The 21,754-nt window shown below is 46.2% G+C and overlaps 1 protein-coding gene across 7 annotated transcripts in view; it reads left to right on the forward strand.

Annotated features, from left to right (window-relative positions):
* AADAT (aminoadipate aminotransferase) overlaps positions 1-21,497 on the forward strand; it is a 177,077-nt gene extending 155,580 nt beyond the window's left edge. For 3 of the 7 annotated variants that reach the window (XM_075335007.1, XM_075335015.1, XM_075335024.1), the window contains 4 exons: positions 2,167-2,231; positions 11,611-11,717; positions 19,149-19,250; positions 20,491-21,496. In XM_075335007.1, coding sequence (XP_075191122.1) covers positions 2,167-2,231; positions 11,611-11,717; positions 19,149-19,250; positions 20,491-20,535 — 319 coding nt within the window. In that variant the 3' untranslated portion in view covers positions 20,536-21,496. Of the gene's footprint in view, positions 1-2,166; positions 2,232-11,610; positions 11,718-19,148; positions 19,251-20,490 lie in introns of all 7 variants that reach the window. The other 4 variants (XM_075335043.1, XM_075335035.1, XM_075335058.1 and 1 more) reach the window with 2 other exon arrangements.
* Positions 21,498-21,754: the final 257 nt, after the last annotated feature.

Genomic DNA, 21,754 nt, shown 5'->3' on the forward strand with positions numbered 1-21,754 from the left:
CGTAGAAAACTGGGAAGCAGACTTTCTGAATCGTCAGGGCATGGATGCGGCGGAATGGTCTCTTCACCCAGACGTGTTTCGAGAGATCTGTCGCCGCTGGGGAATGCCGGACGTCGATCTCATGGCGTCACGGCACAACAACAAGGCCCCGGCCTTCATGGCACGTTCTCAAGATCACAGAGCTCTGGCGGCGGACGCGTTAGTTCAGGATTGGTCGCAGTTTCGACTCCCTTATGTGTTTCCTCCTCTGGCGATGTTGCCCAGAGTGTTACGCAAGATCAGATCCGACTGTCGTCACGCCATTCTCGTCGCTCCAGATTGGCCGAGGCGGTCGTGGTATCCGGATCTGTGGCATCTCACGGTGGGTCAGCCGTGGGCGCTTCCAGACCGCACAGACCTGCTGTCACAAGGGCCGTTTTTTCCATCTGAATTCTGCGGCCCTCAACCTGACTGTGTGGCCATTGAGTCCTGGCTCCTAGCGTCGTCGGGTTTATCGCAGGATGTCATTGCCACTATGAGAGAGGCCAGGAAACCAACGTCCGCCAAGATCTATTACAGGTCGTGGCGGATCTTCTTGTCCTGGTGCTCTGATAAGGGTTTTACTCCCTGGCCTTTTGCCTTACCCATTTTTCTTTCATTCCTTCAATCCGGAATGGACAAGGGTTTGTCACTCGGCTCTCTCAAGGGACAAGTATCGGCGCTCTCAGTATTTATTCAAAAGCGCCTGGCAAGGCTTCCGCAGGTCCGCACGTTCCTGCAGGGAGTTTGCCACATAGTTCCACCCTACAAGCGTCCGCTGGAACCCTGGGACCTTAACAGGGTGTTAATGGCTCTTCAAAAACCACCTTTTGAGCCGCTGAGGGATGTCTCTTTATCACGTCTTTCGCAGAAGGTGGCTTTTCTTGTGGCAATTACCTCACTCCGAAGAGTGTCGGAGCTTGAAGCGCTGTCATGCAAATCCCCTTTCCTGGTTTTTCACCAGGATAATGTGGTTCTGCGTCCTATCCCGGAGTTTCTCCCTAAGGTAGTATCTCCTTTTCATCTCAATCAGGATATCTCCTTACCGTCTTTTTGCCCTCATCCAGTTCACCAGTGTGAAAAGGATTTGCATTCATTAGATCTAGTGAGAGCACTCCGGCTCTACGTGTCTCGCACGGCGCCCCTGCGCCGTTCAGATGCGCTCTTTGTCCTGGTCGCTGGCCAGCGTAAGGGTTTGCAGGCTTCCAAGTCAACTTTGGCTCGGTGGATCAAGGAACCGATTCTTGAAGCCTACCGTTCTTCGGGGCTTCCTCTTCCTTCGGGGCTGAAAGCCCATTCTACCAGAGCCGTGGGTGCGTCCTGGGCATTGCGACACCGGGCTACGGCTCAGCAGTTGTCAGGCAGCTACCTGGTCTAGTCTGCACACCTTCACAAAACACTATCAAGTACATACCTATGCTTCGGCAGATGCCAGTCTAGGTAGGCGAGTCCTTCAGGCGGCGGTTGCCCACCTGTAGGAAGGGGTCGTTTTTCGGCTCTCTGTTATTGAGGTATTCTTTTACCCACCCAGGGACTGCTTTTGGACGTCCCAATTGTCTGGGTCTCCCAATGGAGCGACAAAGAAGAAGGGAATTTTGTTTACTTAGCGTAAATTCCTTTTCTTCTAGCTCCTATTGGGAGACCCAGCACCCGCCCCTGTTTCCTTCGGGCTGTTTGTTCTTTTGTGTACACATGTTGTTCATGTTGAATTGTTCCTTTGGTTCATGGTTTTCAGTTCTCCGAACATCCTTCGGATTGAATTTACCTTAGACCAATTTATAAGTTTCCTCCTTCCTGCTTTTGCACCAAACTGAGGAGCCCGTGGTGCACGGGAGGGTGTATAGGCAGAGGGGAGGGGTTACACTTTTTTCAAGTGTAATACTTTGTGTGGCCTCCGGAGGCAGAAGCTATACACCCAATTGTCTGGGTCTCCCAATAGGAGCTAGAAGAAAAGGAATTTACGGTAAGTAAACAAAATTCCCTTCTTTTTTTCCATCTGTTTCGTACCTAACCCTGGTCATTTGTGATTTTTGTGACAATGGGGTACTAAGTTGTGTGTGTGTGTGTGTGTGTGTGTGTGTGTGTGTGTGTGGAGATATACAGTATAATTACAATATATGTATATTTTCCTTTTTTTGTGACTTGCAGTGTCATACAGTTCTACCGGTCTCAGAGGGACGCCATGCTTGCATCTGCAGATAAGTGGTTAACAGGTAGGTAACAAGTCAAAAGCATTTTGTGCAGAAGAATGTTTTTCTAATATGAAAGCCATCTTATGAATTAACTGATAATGGTCATACCAAATAGCAGCATTAATGCTCGGTGACACTGTTCATCGTACTGCTACAGGTTTAACCCCTTAACAACATCTGCTGTGCAAGTACGCTGCTGATGAAACTGCGTTCCCTCAAACCGCGAAACATGCACAGCACTACAATTGTGCCATCTTACAAGCAGAGTTGGTGAAATCATCAGCGAGTGTCAGCTGTGTATCATAGCTGACACCCTGCAGTAACGCCCACAATGGACGCCTCTGATGCCGCAGTGAATAGTGACAGCGGCACCAAAATGCAAGACTTCTCCCTATCTGCTCCAATCATCACAACACGATTGCGACATGACGACGATCTCTATGGTGACCTCGGGCCAAATAAGTGCCGTGGAATCACAAAACTTTGGTGGCCTGTGAGGTCCTGCCTTAGGGTACCTTCACACTTTAGCGATGCAGCAGCGATCCGACCAGCGATCTGACCTGGTCAGGATCGCTGCTGCATCGCTACATGGTCGCTGGTGAGCTGTCAAACAGGCAGATCTCACCAGCGACCAGTGACCAGCCCCCAGCCAGCAGCGACGTGCAAGCGACCCTGCGCTTGCACGGAGCCGGCGTCTGGAAGCTGCGGACACTGGTAACTAAGGTAAACATCGGGTATGGTTACCCGATGTTTACATTAGTTACCAGCGCACACCGCTTAGCTGTGTGTGCAGGGAGCAGGGAGCCGCGCACACTGAGCGCTGGCTCCTTGCTCTCCTAGCTACAGTACACATCGGGTTAATTAACCCGATGTGTACAGCAGCTACATGTGCAGAGAGCCGGAGCCGGCAGCACAGGCAGCGTAAGAGCGGCGGAGGCTGGTAACTAAGGTAAATATCGGGTAACTACCTTGGTTACCCGATGTTTACCCTGGTTACAGCTTACCGCAGCTGCCAGACGCCGGCTCCTGCTCCCTGCTCGCTTCATTTGTCGCTCTCGCTGTCACACACAGCGATCTGTGTGTCACAGCGGGAGAGCGCCTTTGAAGAAAACGAACCAGGGCTGTGTGTAACGAGCAGCGATCTCGCAGCAGGGGCCAGATCGCTGCTCAGTGTCACACACAGCGAGATCGCTAATGAGGTCACTGCTGCGTCACAAAAAGCGTGACTCAGCAGCGATCTCGGCAGCGAGCTCGCTGTGTGTGAAGCACCCCTTAAGCATATGGAAGCAAACTTAAAGGAGTTGTCTAACAAACAAAGTACATTTTAATTAATAGATCCATATGATGTACAATTAATAAGTAAATTCTATGTAGATAAATATACAATAAATGTAAAGAATGGATATAGAAATGTGCTGTAAATGTGAGCATTGTAATCCGGATACAATAATATACAAGAATGTAACCATGTACAGAGAGAAGTTCAGTGGATTTCTAATCACAGGATTAGCCCCCAGGACAGACATCTGAGACCCCAAACCAAGAATAAAGAGACCCTTGTCTGATTAGCTGTCATGTTTTCAGAGACTGTTGATCACAATGGCCAGTGTTGTACTGGTAGCCATGTAATATCCTACAGTGCCATGTTCTGCCATTGGATGTGCTGTAAGTGGGCACTACCTGCACATACGGCAACAATCACATCTGATCGTCAGGTGCAGCTCTGTGTACAGTACAAGTACATAGGATACTTCATGGTAAGTTTTCAAAGCCCCTAGGTTACTTATAGAAGTCCAACAGAAGGTCCAGCAGTGTGAAGCGATCATCGCCCTCCTTCTTGTCCTTCTCCATCTGTTTCGTGATAGCAGCCTTTTTGGCTTTGCCCTTCTTAGTGCCCACAACCTGCACTGTTGGATAAGGCGCCTCCAGTAAAGCTCCGGCTGCCTCTGCAGTCCTGGCGTATCACTCTGAGGTTGCAACACGTTTTGTGGATGAAAGTTATCACGATGTCATCAAGGTGGTGGCAGATTATGATACAGTAGGAGGATGAGGAGTATAGATTTGTACTATTAGCATGGTCTCATGGACTCATGAGTCTGGATGATGGCCACGTTCTGACCGTGCTGCATAGTACCCTGGAGGAATCCACTACAGCTGTGAGCTCCCAGCGTGATAGAGTAGTTAATACTCGGGACTTACAGTCCTTGCTGGTGGAGTTCACTATCCGGGAACACTAGTGACCCTAATGCTGAGTGAGATTTTGAAATATCCATAGGACAGGGAGCTGTTTTTTCTCCTCCTCTGCATGTGGTTTCATTTTACAGGGAATAACTGTGACCATACATTGTCCAGAATAATGAGGATATCTACAGACATACCACTAGAATAGGAAACGTATTCCGTGTGTATTTTTTGACTCCTCTGACAGGAGTGTCAGCCATATTCTGCTCTATACGGTACACTACTCGGTGCTGAAGTCAGAGTGGACATAATCTCATCCGTCCAAACAATCCAACCACCACTGCGTGCACAATCATCTATTACATCCCAACTCAGGGACTAATCAGTAACATCTGACCGGACTAACAAGTCTTCCTTTAACTACGTTACACATGAACTAAGAAATAAGCCCTAGCCTGAAACTCAGGAATAGTCCCGTGTGTGTGATAATTAATGAAGTGATTCAGAATTGATCCCCTGATGATCCCCTGTATTGCGTTAGGGGGGGTGAAACGCGTCGGGAGAGTCTGAGGGGGCCATGAGCTAAGTGGACCTCTTGACTCTTACCTAACAGTTCTATACCTATGCAAGGGAAACCGTGTCCCATTGAAGAACCTTGATAACTAACGCATAAGTTATTCATGTTGTTTGTTTAATTGTGGTTCTGTCCTGCACTACACCGTATCACTTTTTCTGGTGATGGTCACCCCCGCTATAGGCTACTAGGACAGTGAGGGATAGCGTATCGATAGGAACAGAGGTTAGGACCCTGAGATAATGCGCAGGAGAAAAACTTAGGATCCATGTGGCGCAGTATTATCCTGATCCTTATCTAAGAAAACCTCTGAACCCTGTTCTCCCTTACGAACCATCTGTCCTGAGCCTACCTTTTGGCGAGGGTTGAACACTGGTTAACACCTGCACCAATTGTCTTTGTCCTATATGTGGTCTTGATGATAAGAGAGAGAACATCACAATTGTTCTGTTTTAGAATATTTATTGAATAAAATATTTTTCTTTATCGTTCCTATGGGAGACCCAGACAATGGTGTTTAGCTTCTGCCTCCGGAGGACACACAAAGTACTACACTTAAAAGTGTAGCTCCTCCCTCTGAGCTTATACACCTCCTGGAGAACCAGATCTAGCTAGTTTATCGCTTTGTGTTCAGGAGGCATACATCCACACATGCATTCTCATCTGATTTTTGATTTTTGGAAAGAGTTTGAAGAAAAGCGGGTCCAAGTGGACCCCCGGCATGTCCCTTCTCACCCCACTGTGTCGGTGGTGTTGTTAAGGTTGATTCCAAGGCTGAAGCCTTACATGCCGCGCTCCTTCACCATCCCTCCTGGGCTCTGGCTTGAAGTGGGAGCCAGCACGGTTCTCCATGCTTGGCAGGAGACCGGTCTCCATCCGCAGCCCTTCAGGATCCTGCTGGACCGGAGCACTCATCCCCAGGGACTTGGAACCCTGCGTCTCAGCAAGCTAAGTACCTGAGACGTTTATATATTGGGGGTCCCTGTACTTTATTGTTGTGGGAGAGTGTGCTGATTGTGTTTTATGACATTTCCGGCGGGTTCTCTGGCTATCGCCTGAGAACCGCGCCGATGGTGCCTGCTCGCCGGCCACATCGCTCAAATTTAGACCCCGGCTTCGCCGGAGGCCTAGTTTCGGTTTCTCTGCCCTCGCATGTCATCCATGCAGAGGGACAGGCTCGGCTCCGCCCGGCGGCCGTTCTGCACAGGGGAGGGACACTCCTCACTGCAGTGTACGTCCCCTCCCCTGTAGGTCTCTATGGCCCTCCAGATCCCGCTCCTTAAGCAAGTCCCGCCCCCTCTCTTCGCTCCAGCGGCCATTTTCTCAGCGTTCCCCCTGCGATCAGTCATTGCAGCGCTGGTCTGCAGCATCCCTGCTGAGGTGCTTGGGGTCCGGGCTTCACAACACGGCTCCAGCGGTCGGGTAAGCCACAACCTCTGGTTGTGGACCTCTGCATATACTCTCTGGGGGTCATTCTCTGGCAGAGCCCCCACTCCAGCAGCATGTCTCACACGAGGAGCAAGGCTCCAAAGCTGTATTCAGTATGCACTGCATGTAAGCTCCTACTGCCTGAACCGAGCACCTATCCACATTGTGATGCCTGCTCTAACCTGACGGTGCCTCAGCCTGGAGTCTCACTCCCAGTGGTCTGTCAAGCTGCTCCTGCTCCTGTGGCTGAAACCCCGGCTTGGGTAGAATCCTTTTCTAGGTCTATCTCCCAGTCCTTTGCTGAGTCCATGGGACTTCTGTCCAAGACTTTGCTGAATATGCATCAGCCCCCTTCACAGGGTGCCTCTGCTGCTAGGGGTCTCTCAGGACCGGAGCTCACAGAGGATTCATCATCAGGGCCCAGACCCCATACTTCTAAGAAGAGACACAGGGTTCCCTCTCCTTCCTCGTCCCGCGGCTCTGATTCAGGAGCTGACTCGCAGGACGAGGAGGATGCCTTTACTGGGGGCTCGGAGGCTAACTCCATATACCCCATTGATCTGTCCGAAAGTGACTCTGATGTTAGTGATTTGATTGCGTCCATTAATTCCGTACTGGATCTCAATCCGCCAGTATCAGAGGAACAACCCTCTCTGGCAGAAAAGCACCAGTTTACCTCGCCTAAAAGGGCAAAGAGTGTGTTCTTTAACCACTCTAGTTTTCAGGCTGCTGTGACCAAACCCAGGGCCTGTCCTGACAAACGCTTTCCAAAGCGTGGTTCTGATGACCGTTTTCCCTTTCCACCTGAGGTGGTCAAGGAGTGGGCTCACTCCCCAAAGGTAGACCCCCCGGTGTCTAGACTCTCATCCCGGACCGTTGTATCGGTGGCTGATGGCACCTCTCTTAAGGATTCCACTGACCGCCAGATTGACCTTCTGGCCAAATCTGTATATGAAGCGGCAGGGGCCTCGTTCTCCCCGACTTTTGCAGCAGTGTGGGCTCTCAAAGCCATATCTGCTTCTCTAGAGGAGATGCATTCCCTCTCCAGGGAATCTATGCCCGAAATGGTTTCCTTGACTTCCCAAGCTTCAGCTTTTTCATCTTATGCCATGTCTGCCATGCTGGAGGCTTCTCACCGCACTGTGGTGGCTTCGGCTAATTCCCTCGCTATCCACAGGATCTTGTGGCTTCGAGAGTGGAAGGCAGATGCTTCTTCAAAGAAGTACCTTGCTGGACTCCCTTTTGCTGGGTCCCGGCTGTTCGGTGAACAGCTGGATGAAATTATTAAGGAAGCTACTGGCGGGAAGAGTACTTCCATGCCACAAACCAAAACCAGGAAACCTGTCCAGGGCAGGAATCAGTCGAGGTTTCGTTCCTTTCGTTCCTCCAACTGGTCGTCCTCTAAGCCCTCGGCCTCGTCCACTAACTCAGCCAAGGACCAGAAATCCAACTGGTGACCAAAAGCGCGTCCACAAAAGACCGCAGGAGGTGCTGCCGCCAAGGCAGCGTCCTCGTGACTATCTGCCCGCTCCAGCAACATCCTTAGTCGGTGGCAGGCTCTCCCACTTTGGCGACGCGTGGTTTCAACACGTCTCCGATCAGTGGGTGCGGGATATCATCTCCCACGGCTACAGGATAGAATTCTCTTCCAGCCCGCCAAACAGATTTTTTCTGTCAACTCCCCCCTACTCCAAGGCCGCCGCCTTCTCTCAGGCCGTGGCATCCTTGCAGGCCAACGGAGTAATTGTGCCGGTTCCCGCCCGGGAACGGTTCAGAGGTTTCTACTCAAATCTCTTCCTAGTCCCCAAAAAGGACGGTTCCTTCCGGCCCATCCTGGATCTCAAGCTTCTCAACAAGCATGTTCAGGTGCTGCATTTTCGCATGGAGTCTCTGCGATCAGTCTTTGCCTCAATGACCCAAGGGGATTTCCTGGCATCCATCGACATCAGAGATGCCTATCTGCATGTGCCAATTGCAGTTTCACACCAGCGTTGGCTACGTTTTGCAATCGGAGAGGAACATTTCCAATTCGTGGCTCTCCTTTTTGGGTTAGCCACGGCCCCTCGGGTATTCACCAAGGTCATGGCAGCAGTGATTGCGGTTCTGCACCTCCAGGGGTTGGCAGTGATTCCTTACCTGGACGACCTTCTAGTCAAGGCTTCATCCAGCGCAGACTGTCAGCGGAGTGTCTCGCTCACTCTTGCCACTCTAGCCCAATTCGGGTGGATTGTCAATCTTCCCAAATCTACTCTGACTCCGACCCAGAGTCTCACGTACCTAGGGATGCAGTTCGAGACTCTGCCGGCACTTGTGAAGTTGCCCTTAGTCAAACAGCAGTCCCTCCAACTGGCGGTGCGCTCTCTGCTGAGGCCCCGCCGTTATTCCCTCAGGCGCCTGATGCAGGTGCTGGGTCAGATGGTGGCGTCAATGGAGGCTGTTCCCTTCGCCCAGTTCCATCTGCGTCCCCTGCAGCTGGACATTCTCCGCTGTTGGGACAAGCGACCTTCCTCCTTGCACAGGTTAGTGGCTCTGTCGCCACAGACCAGGAGTTCTCTTCAGTGGTGGCTTCGGCCCCTCTCTCTGTCTCAGGGGCGCTCCTTTCTAGCCCCGTCCTGGGTGATCCTCACCACGGATGCCAGTCTTTCCGGCTGGGGAGCGGTATGTCTCCACCACCGAGCGCAAGGCACTTGGACTCCGTCCGAGTCAGCCCTTTCGATCAATGTGCTGGAAACCAGAGCAGTGCTTCTGGCTCTCCTAGCTTTTCACCACCTGTTGGCGGGCAAGCACATCCGAGTACAGTCAGACAACGCATCCTTCAATGGGCGGAGGACTCCCAAATCCACCATATCCGCAGTCCACATTCCAGGCGTGGAAAACTGGGAGGCAGATTATCTCAGCCGTCAAACCGTGGACAGTGGCGAGTGGTCCCTGCATCCGGCAGTTTTTCAGTCAATCTGCCGCAAATGGGGCACTCCGGACGTGGACCTAATGGCATCCCGTCACAACAACAAGGTTCCTGTTTACGTGGCTCGCTCCCACGATCCTCAGGCATTCGCCGCGGACGCTCTGGTTCAAGACTGGTCCCAGTTTCGTCTGTCCTACGTGTTTCCCCCTCTAGCTCTCTTGCCCAGAGTCCTGCGCAAGATCAGAATGGAGGGCCGTCGAGTCATCCTCATTGCTCCGGACTGGCCCAGGCGAGCTTGGTACCCAGACCTGCTCCATCTGTCCGTAGAGGTGCCTTGGCATCTTCCGGACCGTCCAGACCTTCTCTCACAAGGTCCGTTTTTCCGCCAGAATTCTGCGGCTCTCAGATTGACGGCATGGCTCTTGAGTCCTGGATCTTGACGGCTTCTGGTATCCCTCCTGAAGTCATCTCCACTATGACTCGGGCCCGTAAGTCTTCCTCCGCCAAGATCTATCACAGGACTTGGAAAATTTTCCTGTCCTGGTTTCGCTCTTCCGGCCATCCTCCTTGGCCTTTTTCCTTGCCGACCCTTCTGTCCTTTCTACAGTCTGGTCTGCAGCTAGGACTGTCCCTCAACTCTCTCAAGGGACAAGTCTCGGCTCTGTCAGTACTGTTCCAGCGGCGTATCGCCCGGCTGGCTCAGGTTCACACCTTCATGCAGGGCGCGTCTCACATCATTCCGCCTTACCGGCGGCCCTTGGATCCCTGGGACCTCAATTTGGTTCTCACGGTTTTGCAGAAACCCCCCTTTGAGCCTCTTAGGGAGGTTTCCTTGTTTCGTCTTTCACAGAAAGTGGTCTTTCTAGTGGCCATAACTTCCCGCAGGAGAGTCTCCAATTTGGCTGCGCTCTCTTCAGAGTCACCTTTTTTGGTTTTTCATCAAGATAAGGTGGTTCTCCGTCCGACTCCGGACTTTCTTCCTAAGGTGGTCTCTCCTTTCCACCTTAACCAGGACATTACCCTACCTTCCTTTTGTCCGGCTCCTGTTCATCGCTTTGAAAAAGTGTTTCATACTCTGGATCTGGTGCGTGCTCTCCGGATCTATGTGTCTCGCACCGCTGCTCTTAGGCGGTGCACCTCTCTTTTTATGCTAACCACAGGTCGGCGCAAGGGCCTCTCTACTTCTAAGCCGACCTTAGCCCGTTGGATTAGGTCGACCATTTCGGATGCCTACCAGTGTTCTCAGGTGCCTCCCCCGCCGGGGATCAAGGCACACTCGACCAGAGCTGTCGGTGCCTCTTGGGCTTTCAGGCACCAGGCTACGGCTCAACAAGTATGTCAGGCTGCCACTTTGTCTAGCCTGCATACCTTTTCAAAGCACTACCCAGTGCATGCTCATGCTTCGGCAGATGCGAGCTTGGGCAGACGCATCCTTCAGGCGGCTGTCGCCCATTTGTGAAGTTAGCTCCGCCTACTTCTTCGTTTTTTTCTGTTTATTTCCCACCCATGGACTGCTTTGAGACGTCCCATTGTCTGGGTCTCCCATAGGAACGATAAAGAAAAAGAGAATTTTGTTTACTTACCGTAAATTCTTTTTCTTATAGTCCCGTATTGGGAGACCCAGCTCCCTCCCTGTTGCCTGTTGGCAATTTCTTGTTCCGCGTGTTATCACCGGCTGTTGTCGTGGACAGAGTCTCCGGTTGTTCCGGTTCTTGCTCTGTTTTTACTTGTGGGTGGCTATTCTCCTTCAGCTTTTGCACTAAACTGGCTAGATCTGGTTCTCCAGGGGGTGTATAAGGTCCACTTGGACCCGCTTTTCTTCAAACTCTTTCCAAAAATCAAAAATCAGATGAGAATGCATGTGTGGATGTATGCCTCCTGAACACAAAGCGATAAACTAGCTAGATCTGGTTCTCCAGGAGGTGTATAAGCTCAGAGGGAGGACCTACACTTTTAAGTGTAGTACTTTGTGTGTCCTCCGGAGGCAGAAGCTAAACACCATTGTCTGGGTCTCCCAATACGGAACTATAAGAAAAAGAATTTACGGTAAGTAAACAAAATTCTCTTTTTTATGAGAGTAGTGTAAATTGGTGGTTTTTTGGTTATTTCCTCACAGGCCAAATATGATTACATTGCAGGCCAGATTTGGCCCGCAGCCTTGACTTTGACATGTATGATGTAGGGTATCTGATAATCCATTACTCTTCTAGTCCCTTTCATCCTAGATAAACAATGTATTTTGTTCCATTTAAACTAAATATACGGTTAGTATTCTGTTACTGACTGTGAACTCTTTATTTCTTAAATGAGAGGCTTAGCAGAGTGGCACAGTCCTACAGCAGGCATGTTCCTGTGGATGAAAATCCTTGGAGTCCCAGATACCCATCAAATAATCATGTTGAAAGCAATCAGCAAAGAGGTAAAGAATCAATGATGTTTTGTCTGCTAGTGTCATGCTGTCTTTGATGCTTACATTGATCATAAAAAGAAGTGAGTAGTTTTATTTGATGAGTCAGAGACAGGGACGGATATACTGTACCATTAGTGCATCCATGGTGCCGTACAGGGACCCAAGAGGGAAGGGGACGCATTTCCACCTTCAAAGCAAGACGATTTGTGCATTATGATAAACGATTGGACTGCAAAGGGCCAAAATATTGTTCTTATACAGGGCCCTCTTCTGTCTGTGTCCGCTACTGTTCAAAGACTAATTGAGAAATGATGACAGGCCAGGGGACTCCAGATGATGGGCACTTCTATTTTGTGAGCTTAGTCTGGATGTAATATTGCAAATCATTAGGAGCACTAGAACTATCAGAAACAATAGTTTATAGATGGGGATGAGAATAAGTCTGAGGTTCAAGCCTTAAAGGGGTTTTCCCACAAACTAAGAACATTTTAATCAATAGATCTTGGAATAATAATCATTTCCACAACTGGATAGGTTAAAAAAATGTTCTTATGCTGAGATAATCTTATAAATGTGCGCCTTTCCACTGTGTAATGTATGTGTCTGACCAAGCTCCTGCAATGCACTGTGTAGAGGATGTGTCTGACTGTGCTCCTGCAATGCACTATGTAATGGATGTGTCTGACCGTGCTCCTGCAATGCACTGTGTAATGGATGTGTCTGACTGTGCTCCTGCAATGCACAGTGTAATGGATGTGTTTAGCCGTGCTCCTGCAATGCACTGTGTAATGGATGTGCCTGACCATGCTCTTGCAATGCACTGTGTATTGGATGTGTCTGACCATGCTCTTGCAATGCACTGTGTATTGGATGTGTCTGACCATGCTCTTGCAATGCACTGTGTCAGGCTGAGGCCACACGGGAATTACTGCAAGTCCTTGCATGACTCATGCTCGCAGCACAGCGAGAGCCGAGGGTCATGCAACTGTGGTCCAATTTGTTCGATCAGACCACAGCTGCGAGGAGAGGACCGGCACTGAGAAGGGCAGGGCCGGTGCTGAGAAGGGGAGGACCGGTGCTGCGGAGGAGAGGGAGGGATTTATCTCCCTATCTCCTCTGTTGACGGCTGCTCCGAGAATCACACTGGTCTCGCATTACAGCGGTGTAACGCGAGAGCAATGCGATGTTTCTCTCTCCCCATAGACTTGAATGGGTGCAAGTGAAACAAGCTCACATTGCACCCGCTGCATGCTGCAATTATCATGTGAGCGGGCTCATAGAGTAATATTGGTCCGAGTGGAATGCGATTGTTTTTGTTGTTTTTTTTTTTGTTTTTTTTAAATCGCATTCCACTCGCTCCGTATTACTCGTCGTGTGGGCTAGGCCTAATGGATGTGTCTCACCGTGTTTCTGAAATGCACTGTGTAATGGATGTGACTTACTGTGCTCTTGCAATATACTGTGTAATGGATGTGTCTGACTGTGCAGACCTGCTCCATTTCATGGTTGGCACATACCACAGCCTCTGGCCAGGGCAGGGAGCATAAATCAGTGTTTCAAGATGGAGACAAGTGTGTTATAATCTGTACTGCAGTTCAATATTCCCATCTCCTGTTCATCACTGTCAGCACAGATTTTAACCCACTTGAATCCAACTTCACACAATCTTCACATCATGGATCTACAGCAGCCTTTCTCAAAGCTTACACAGTGGTTGTGACTTCACAACCTCAACAGGTGAGCACATCTGCCATTTGTCTCCATGTTTATCTCAGATCAGACCCTATTACGCTTATTGTCTTTCTAGTTCCCATTTTTGCCTAATCATGATAAGTGAGTATATGGTTGAAACAGCAGGGTCTGCTGCTTTATGAGGTAACAAATTTCCCTACATGAGGTAACACTATAGAGAGTGTTCCTGCAGTAACTCCAGCTTTATGAGCTCATTATAAATCAAGGCACTGAGACGATATGTCAGAGACTTGATTTATGAGCTCACAGGACTAGTGACATGGCAGAAAACCTCACTCCAGTGCAAAACAGGCAGGGAAATCTGTAGCATCAAAAACTAGTAGCTGCAAGCTCCCACTGTTTTGTCTGTATACTCACTTATTATAATAGACTTATGCTTCCACCCCTTTCCAGGAGCTGTGGCAGGTGCCGACCATGAACTGGAGTAGATCTGTATGGTTAGACACAGCCAATACACAGTACATTGTATGGACACACATATATAAGATTATCTCAAGGAAGGAACATTTTTTAACACATCCGATTATGAAACGTATTATAATTCCAAGATCTAATTCAAATGTACTTTGTTTTTGGGGAAAAAAAGCATTTAAAGTGTACCTCCAACTCTAAGGGGTACTTTACACGCTGCGACATCGCTACCGATATATCGTCGCAGTCACGTCGTTAGTGACGCACATCCAGCGCCGGTAGCGATATCGCAGCGTGTAACACTGAGCGGCGATCAACAATCGCAAAATTGTTCCAAAACGGTGATCGTTCATTTCCTTAATATCGCTGCTGCCACCGGTACGATGTTGTTCGTCGTTCCTGCGGCGTCACACATCGCTATGTGTGACACCGCAGGAATGACGAACATCTCCTTACCTGCGTCCACCGGCAATAAGGAAGGAAGGAGGTGGGCAGGATGTTATGTCCCACTCATCTCCGCCCCTCCGCTTCTATTGGCCGGATGCTTAGTGACGCCTCTGTGACGTCGCTATGACGCCGAACGCACCTCCCCCTTGAGGGAGGGATTGTTCGGCGGTCACAGCGACATTGCTGAAAAGGTATGTGCGTGTGACGCTGCCGTAGCGATAATGTTCACTACGGCAGCGAGCACCACATATCGCAAGAACGACGGGGGAGGCAGCTATCGCACGCGACATCGCTAGCAATGGCTAGCGATGTCACAGTGTGTAAAGTACCCCTAAATATACATTTTCTGATTAATTTTATACTATATTTCCATAGAGTTTCTGGCTTTAAGTAGTATCTTCTGTTAAGTCATAAAGGTAAATAATACAAGTTTGTAGCCAACAGATCCCATTATAAGGAGCTTACTACGGCACATACATATATGCAGCTTCATTTTAAAGTGGATCTGCCATAATACTGTGCGTTCTTCTTTAAGGCCACCATATTGTGGTACGGAGACAGATATATGTTCTGATTAGTCAAATAGAACAAATAGCAGTTATCAAAAAATACAGTAGCTATGAGTGTGCTTTATTGATGAAGACAAAGCCCCTCTGTCTGCCTTCGCCCTCGTCAATGCAGAGATTGATGGATGCTGAGTATCTACATGTATCACTCACTGATGACTGGGACTGGGGAATGTTTATCTCTTATACTGAATAATTTTTCTGAAAGTTTCTATTAGCCACAAGTACAGTATTTATTTTGCCACTTTAGTTAGGAAGAGCAGACCTATACCTATATTATACTGCGCTTACAGAGAAGAGCATAGTACACTACATGGAGGTGACTGCACGCAGATAAGAGTTTTGTATGAATGTGTGAAGAATTCTGCTCCTAGTAATGAAATCATTAGTTGTAAGGTTGTAATAAAATTGAAGTTACACCTCCAAGGTAGACTGTGAGAGAAGAAAGATGGATATCAGTAGGGCACATTAAATATGGAGTGAAATCTACTATGTAGATTTAAAGACTAACTATATTTTGTTATAATTTTGTCCAGCATGGAAAGCTATGAAACTTTGCAAATCACTTTATTAGAGGATTTGTAATTGGCTTCTAAACCAGTATTTTTCTGCCTTTAGTTTCATTTACATCAGAACATACTTGTTTGGAGTACAGATGATGGCAGTGAAAATATCACCTCAGCACCTTGCTCCTCCACAGAGTTAAGGCCCCGTCACACACAGAGATAAATCTTTGGCAGATCTGTGGTTGCAGTGAAATCATGGAGATATTGTTCCATTTGTACACAGCCACAAACCTGGCACTGATTGTCCACAATTTCACTGCAACCACAGATCTGCCGCAGATTTATCTCTGTGTGTAAAGTGGCCTTTAGTGAGGCACAGTTGCTGAGCTGGCCCTTCACTGTCATCACTATACGCCAAATGAATACATTTTTATATCAATGCAGCTGATGGCTGAGAAATAGATTTCGGAATTCTGGGTTTTAGAAACCACTTAAAAGCAATTTTTTTTTTTTTTAACAGGAATGAAGACAAATCCCCTAACATAGAAATTTACAAAGTTACATATTTTTTATATTGGACAAAATTCTAAAAGAATATAAATAAAATGTTTAGTTACTCTTTAAAGGCCGTGTTCACCAAAACAAACATTTTGTATTGTCCCAGTGAATCTAAAGTAAAAAAAAATATCTTTGCAAAAAGTGTAAACTGGTTAATCTCCTATTGTTTTATTTATACAGCTTTTATACAAACCTACAGTTATACGCGAAAGTGTTGGCACCCTTGAAATTGTTTCAGTAAATGAAGTATTTCTCCAGAAAATTAGTATTTATCTGTGGAAGAGAGAAGCGCACATAGGGTCTTACCCGGTATGGGATTTCAAAAATACACTGCCAAAAGCACACTCACCTGTTGAAGTTGTCAGGCGCAACTCCTTAAATGCACATATATTTAAATGGTGGTCAGTAGCAGCCCCGAAGAAAGTAATGAAACAATATGGGTAAAAAAAGAGATGCGGGTTTTGATGCTGCGCTAGAAACCACAAGAATCCAAGGGTGTATAATGAAATCCTTTTTCTTTATTTCTGCAGGTCAACACATTTCAAAGACATATCCGTCTTCTTCATCAAGACAAAAATTGTTCCTTTTGATTTTTGTCCTGATGAAGAAGACTGATATGTCTTTGAAACATGACCTGCAGAAATAAAGAAAAAGGATTTCATTATACACCCTTGGTTCTTGTGGTTTCTAGCGCAGCATCAAAACCCGCATCTCTTTTTACCCATATTGTTCCAGAAAATTATTGCAATTACACATGTTTATTTTCTTTATGTGTATTGGAGTAGCAAAAAAAAAACACAAAAAAAAGTATAAAGGCAAATTGAACATTATTTCACACAAAACCTCAATGGGCCAGATCAAATTGTTGGCGCCTTTCCAAAAGTATATGTGAAAAACATGTTTTAAGCATGTCATGCTCATTCAAAGTCACCTGTGGCAAGTAACATGTATGGGCAATATGAAAATTATATCTGAAACCAGATAAAAAGGGGAGAGGTTGACTATCTTTACACTGTGTGTCTGTATGTGCCAATCTAAGTAAGGAGAACAGAAAGTGGAGAACTGTCTTGAGGACTTGAGAACCAAAATTTTTGAAAAATATCAACAATCTCAAGTTTACAACCCCATCTCTACAGATCTTGATGTTATGTTGTTCACGGTGTGCAACATAATCAAGACATTTACAACTCATGGCACTGTAACTAATCTCCCTGGACATGGATGGCAGAGTAAAATTGATGAAAGGTTGCAATGCAGGATGGTGAATAAGCAGCCCCAATTAGCCCCAATCAAGTTCTAAAGAATTCAAGCTCTCCTTTAGTGTGCATCAACATCAGCACAAACTATCTGGCAACAATTGAATGAAATGAATGGCAGGAGACCCAGAAGGATTCCACTTCTGACACAGAGACATAGTAAGGATAGACTGCAGTTTGACAAAATGTACGTAAGCCAAAATCCTTCTGAGAAAGGGTCTTGTAGATAGATGAGACAAAGATAGAGCTCTTTGGTAAATCACATCATTCTACTGTTTACTAAAACTGGAATGAGGCCTACAAAGAAAAGAACACAGTACCTACAGTCAAATATGGTGGCGATTCAAAGATGTTTTGACGTGGTTTTGCTGCCTCTGGTATTGGGTGCCTTTGTTATGTGCAAGTTATCATGAAATCTGAAGATTAACAAAGGATATTGTGTCGTAATGTAGTGCCCAGTGCCAGAAAGCTGTATTTCCATCCTAGGTCATAAGTCTTTCAGCAGGACAATGACCTGAAATATACTTCAAGAGATGGTTGGAAACAAAGCACTGAAGCGTTCTGAACGAACAACAATGAGTTCGGATCTAAATCCCATTGAACACCTGTGGAGAGATCTTAAAATTGCTGCTGGAAGAAGGTGCCCTTCAAATATGAGAGACCTGGAGCAGTTTGCAAAAGAAAAGTGGTCTAAAATTCCAGTTGAGAAGTGTAAGAAGCGTGGTGATGGTTATAGGAAGCAACTGATTGCAGTTATTTCAAAGGGTGAGCAACCAAATATTAAGTTGACAGGCCCATCTTTGAGGTTTTGTATGAAATTATGTTCAATTTGCCTTTTTTCTCAGTTTATTTTCGTGTTGTTCCAATGCACACAAATGAAAAAATGTGTATAACAAAACGTGTAATTGCAATACGTTTCTGGGAGAAATACTTCATTTTCTGCAACAATTTCAAGGGTGCCAACACTTTCAGCTATGACTGTATATGTTTTCATTTGACCCAACTGTCATAGTCCCTTACATCTAATATTTGCTAGAATAGTAAAAAGCAGGGACTAGATAAACTGCAGGAGCATACTGAGGACGGATTCACACAAGCATATAAAAAAATCACCAGATAACTGGAACAATTTTTTTCTCCGTTGTCATCCATGTGAAATTCGTTCTTTATAGCAGCAGTTAATCCTTCTCAAGGCCATTTGTCATTTCCTATGTTAAAGAATTGCAACGTATCCATAAAAAAAAAGGATGTTCTATAGGATCCATTTTTTTCTGCACACCCATAGGTGTGAATGGGCATGTCTGACCTGACACATGGACGAAACTAATGCATGCTACAATCTTCTTTTCAAGTGTAGATTTGGTCAGCAAAAAAAAAAAATGCTTCTCTGAACGGTCCAATTAAATAACATTGGTTCTATTGCTGTCCATTTTTCACGATGATACCCTTGTGTGACTCTACCCTAATAGTGAACACAATTTGGCAGATCTATTACTATTGATAAATGTAAAAGTAGCCACGCCAGAGACTAAGCGGTGTAACGTGTGCTTTATCTGCCGACATGGTGCGCACCGCTGAGCCGGTATCATGCTGTCCTGGGCATTGTCCACTAAATCCTTTTGGTTTAGATGAGTTGGTCCTGTCATACACATGTTAATGCTCTTCTTAATAATTGCAGAAGTAAATCTACCCCAATATCTAGTAATTAGTACAAGTAATGTTGGCAAATGATATCCGATGATTTGTGTCAGCCTTGTTTGCGCAGACAAGTCGTGACTGTCCAGAAAACCTCTAATTAGGCTAGGAAATGTCATGTAGTGTCTGCTGTGAAGAATAATTGGTTAATGTAATGCAGTGGTATAATAACAAATGTCAGCCGTGACCGGGAATATACTAGACAATGGTGTAGGCACTGTATATAGATTGTTGTCTGTTCGTCCGTAGGTTCTTCTAGTTCCTGGCTCGGCATTTAATATTGACAGTTCCCAGCCCAGTTCTTATGTGCGAGCCTCCTTTTCTATCTCTACTCCGGAGCAGATTGACCAGGTATGTGCAGTGTTTTCATATCAATGTTGTCATGTAGTAAAGATAAATGACTGCTGCTGGGCCTGACAAAGGGTTTTTTATATTTTTGGCGTTTTGAAAGTGACTTACTAAACTATTGGGTCTGGAGAAAAGGTTGCAGTGTTTGGATTCCATTTGTTTCCATTTGTTTCATTGTATTCCATGGGGTCAATTCATCAAGACTGGCTCACGCTCACTCTAGACTTGATGGACTATAAAGGCATTTCATTTATTAAGAAGTAGAGATGAGCGAACCAGTGAAAGTTCAGTTTGTTGGGTTTAGCTGAACTGTACCTCCATGGGATCGGATTTGGCCTGAACCCCAATAGAAGTCACTGATTGGCAGTTCGAGTCTCCACCCACATACAGCCAGCCATAAGCTGAATACTTGCTGGGGATGGTGGGCAAGGTTTTCCCATTTTTTGCGGGGATTGCACATTACATCCGATCATGCTGTTGTTACCCCCAGTGGCGAGCCGATCAAACACTGCAAGTTGCTCGGAGTGGGCTCAGCACCAACCATACCTGAGCACAGTGATGCTCGCTCGAGTGGTTTGCATACGTAAAGCAACCGAACCCGAACTTTTTTTTTTTTTTTAGTCGGTGTTTGGTCGAAAACCAAAAACTGAATGTCTGGTTCACTCACCTCTATTAAGAAGCGCACTCCACCTAATGAATTCTCTACTTCTTCTCAGTGGCTTGTGCCTCCGTGCCTTGTTTCAGAGATGCTACTCCAGTCTAAGATTGGAGTTTCATTTCTGCCGCGCAAAATGCCGACAGGTTGGATGAATTAGCCAGGTGTATATGGACACGCCAAGTCGCACCTCTGCTCCTTCCATTTCAGTGGAGCTAACTCACACTTACATGAAAGCACCAAAAGTCGCAAAATAGTTGCACAACAATTTTGAGATTTTACAAAGCTTTTACGGCCTTTCTGGGCCCCATCTGAATTCAGTTTTTGAAAGCTTCAGAAAGATTCCCAGAGTCATGAAATTCGAGGCTAAAACATAATGTAAAAATTTCCAGATCCAAGAGGAAAGTAACAAAAAAACCTAAAAATATAATTCACTATGGAGTCCAGAGGACTCTAATCATTTCCTTTTAGTTAACCAGAAAGTGTGTGCATTACTTGGAATTCATGCTGAGTATTCTGCTGATCATGTCTTGTGTATTGTCATTCCTTACATGTACACTAAACGCTGTCATTGTCTGACTATTGCAGGGACTGGAGAGACTGGCATCTCTTATTATTGAGGAAAGGAAATGAGCAATCCATCCTATAATTTATCAGGACGTCTCAAGATCTCAGGGGAACGGCACAAACACCTGTTTTACAATCTGTAGCGTCTTCAGAACAAAGTCATAGTGGAGATGTAGAAGGATTTATAAAGCTGCTAGAATCTGTTCTATCACCGATCAAATTTTGGAAATACTTTCTTATGTCTATGAAAATTTCTATCCTGAAGAAGGGCTTGTGTCTTCATACACTAGTAGTAGTGATCTATATGTATGGTTTTCATATGACTTAGTTATTTGTGGTAACTAATGCAATAAAACTATAATCAACCATAAAGAAAGCCTTCAAGCTTTAAAGTCACTTAGTTGTGACAAAAAGAACTTCTCAGTCACTGCGTCTTATCCTCTTCTCTGAAAAATAAAGAATACAAAAGAGATAAAAGTAAACAAGGGTCCAAGAAGGGAGAATTCAGCTAGGTAGATTGAGGCCTCATTCTATAGTCTCTTTATATTGTGCAGTCGTCAGTCTACTAGCCAAGAGAATGGAAGATATGCAGTAACGTCCCAAGTCGGGTCCCAATTTCCCTAAAGAAGGAAACAGAGGACAAGACTGTTATATAACTGTATACCATTTATATTGAGATCAAACAACTACGGGTCGTAGAAAGAAGGCACTCTACCGAAGGGTATGTGTGTTTGTATGTGCGCATCAGATGTGAAATAAAACTGGATGTGGATTTCAGAAATCTACATACATGCTGCAGAAACATCCCATTCACTTGTATGGAAGTGATATTCTGTATATTATGATCTCAGAAATTTCAACAGCAAATCAACCTCATATGAACACAATTATAGCCTTAAAGGGAACCTGTCAGCAGGTTTTTGCTATGTAATCCAAGCACAAGATTTCAGCGATGTGTCACTTATTAGGCTGTGTGCTGTTGATTCCATAGAATGAAGGTTTTATCACCATCAGATTATCACTACGTAGACTACATGACATCTGAATTTTGGTCCAACCATGCCTCCCCTCTGATAAGCAGCTCACTGTCACTATACAATGTACTCAGAAAGCTGTGATAAGGGTGTGGACAGCTTTCTGAGTTTTGCTGCATTACTACAGCTAAAAACTCAGATTGTGTCACAACCACTGCACCCAGTAAACTAATTCATACATCATTGGAATTGGGATCTCTTTTCTTACATTATGCTGTTCTCAAATGCATAATCCTGCTGACGGATACCCT

The sequence above is a fragment of the Anomaloglossus baeobatrachus genome, chromosome 1, assembly GCF_048569485.1.
Source record: "Anomaloglossus baeobatrachus isolate aAnoBae1 chromosome 1, aAnoBae1.hap1, whole genome shotgun sequence".
NCBI lineage: Eukaryota > Metazoa > Chordata > Amphibia > Anura > Aromobatidae > Anomaloglossus > Anomaloglossus baeobatrachus.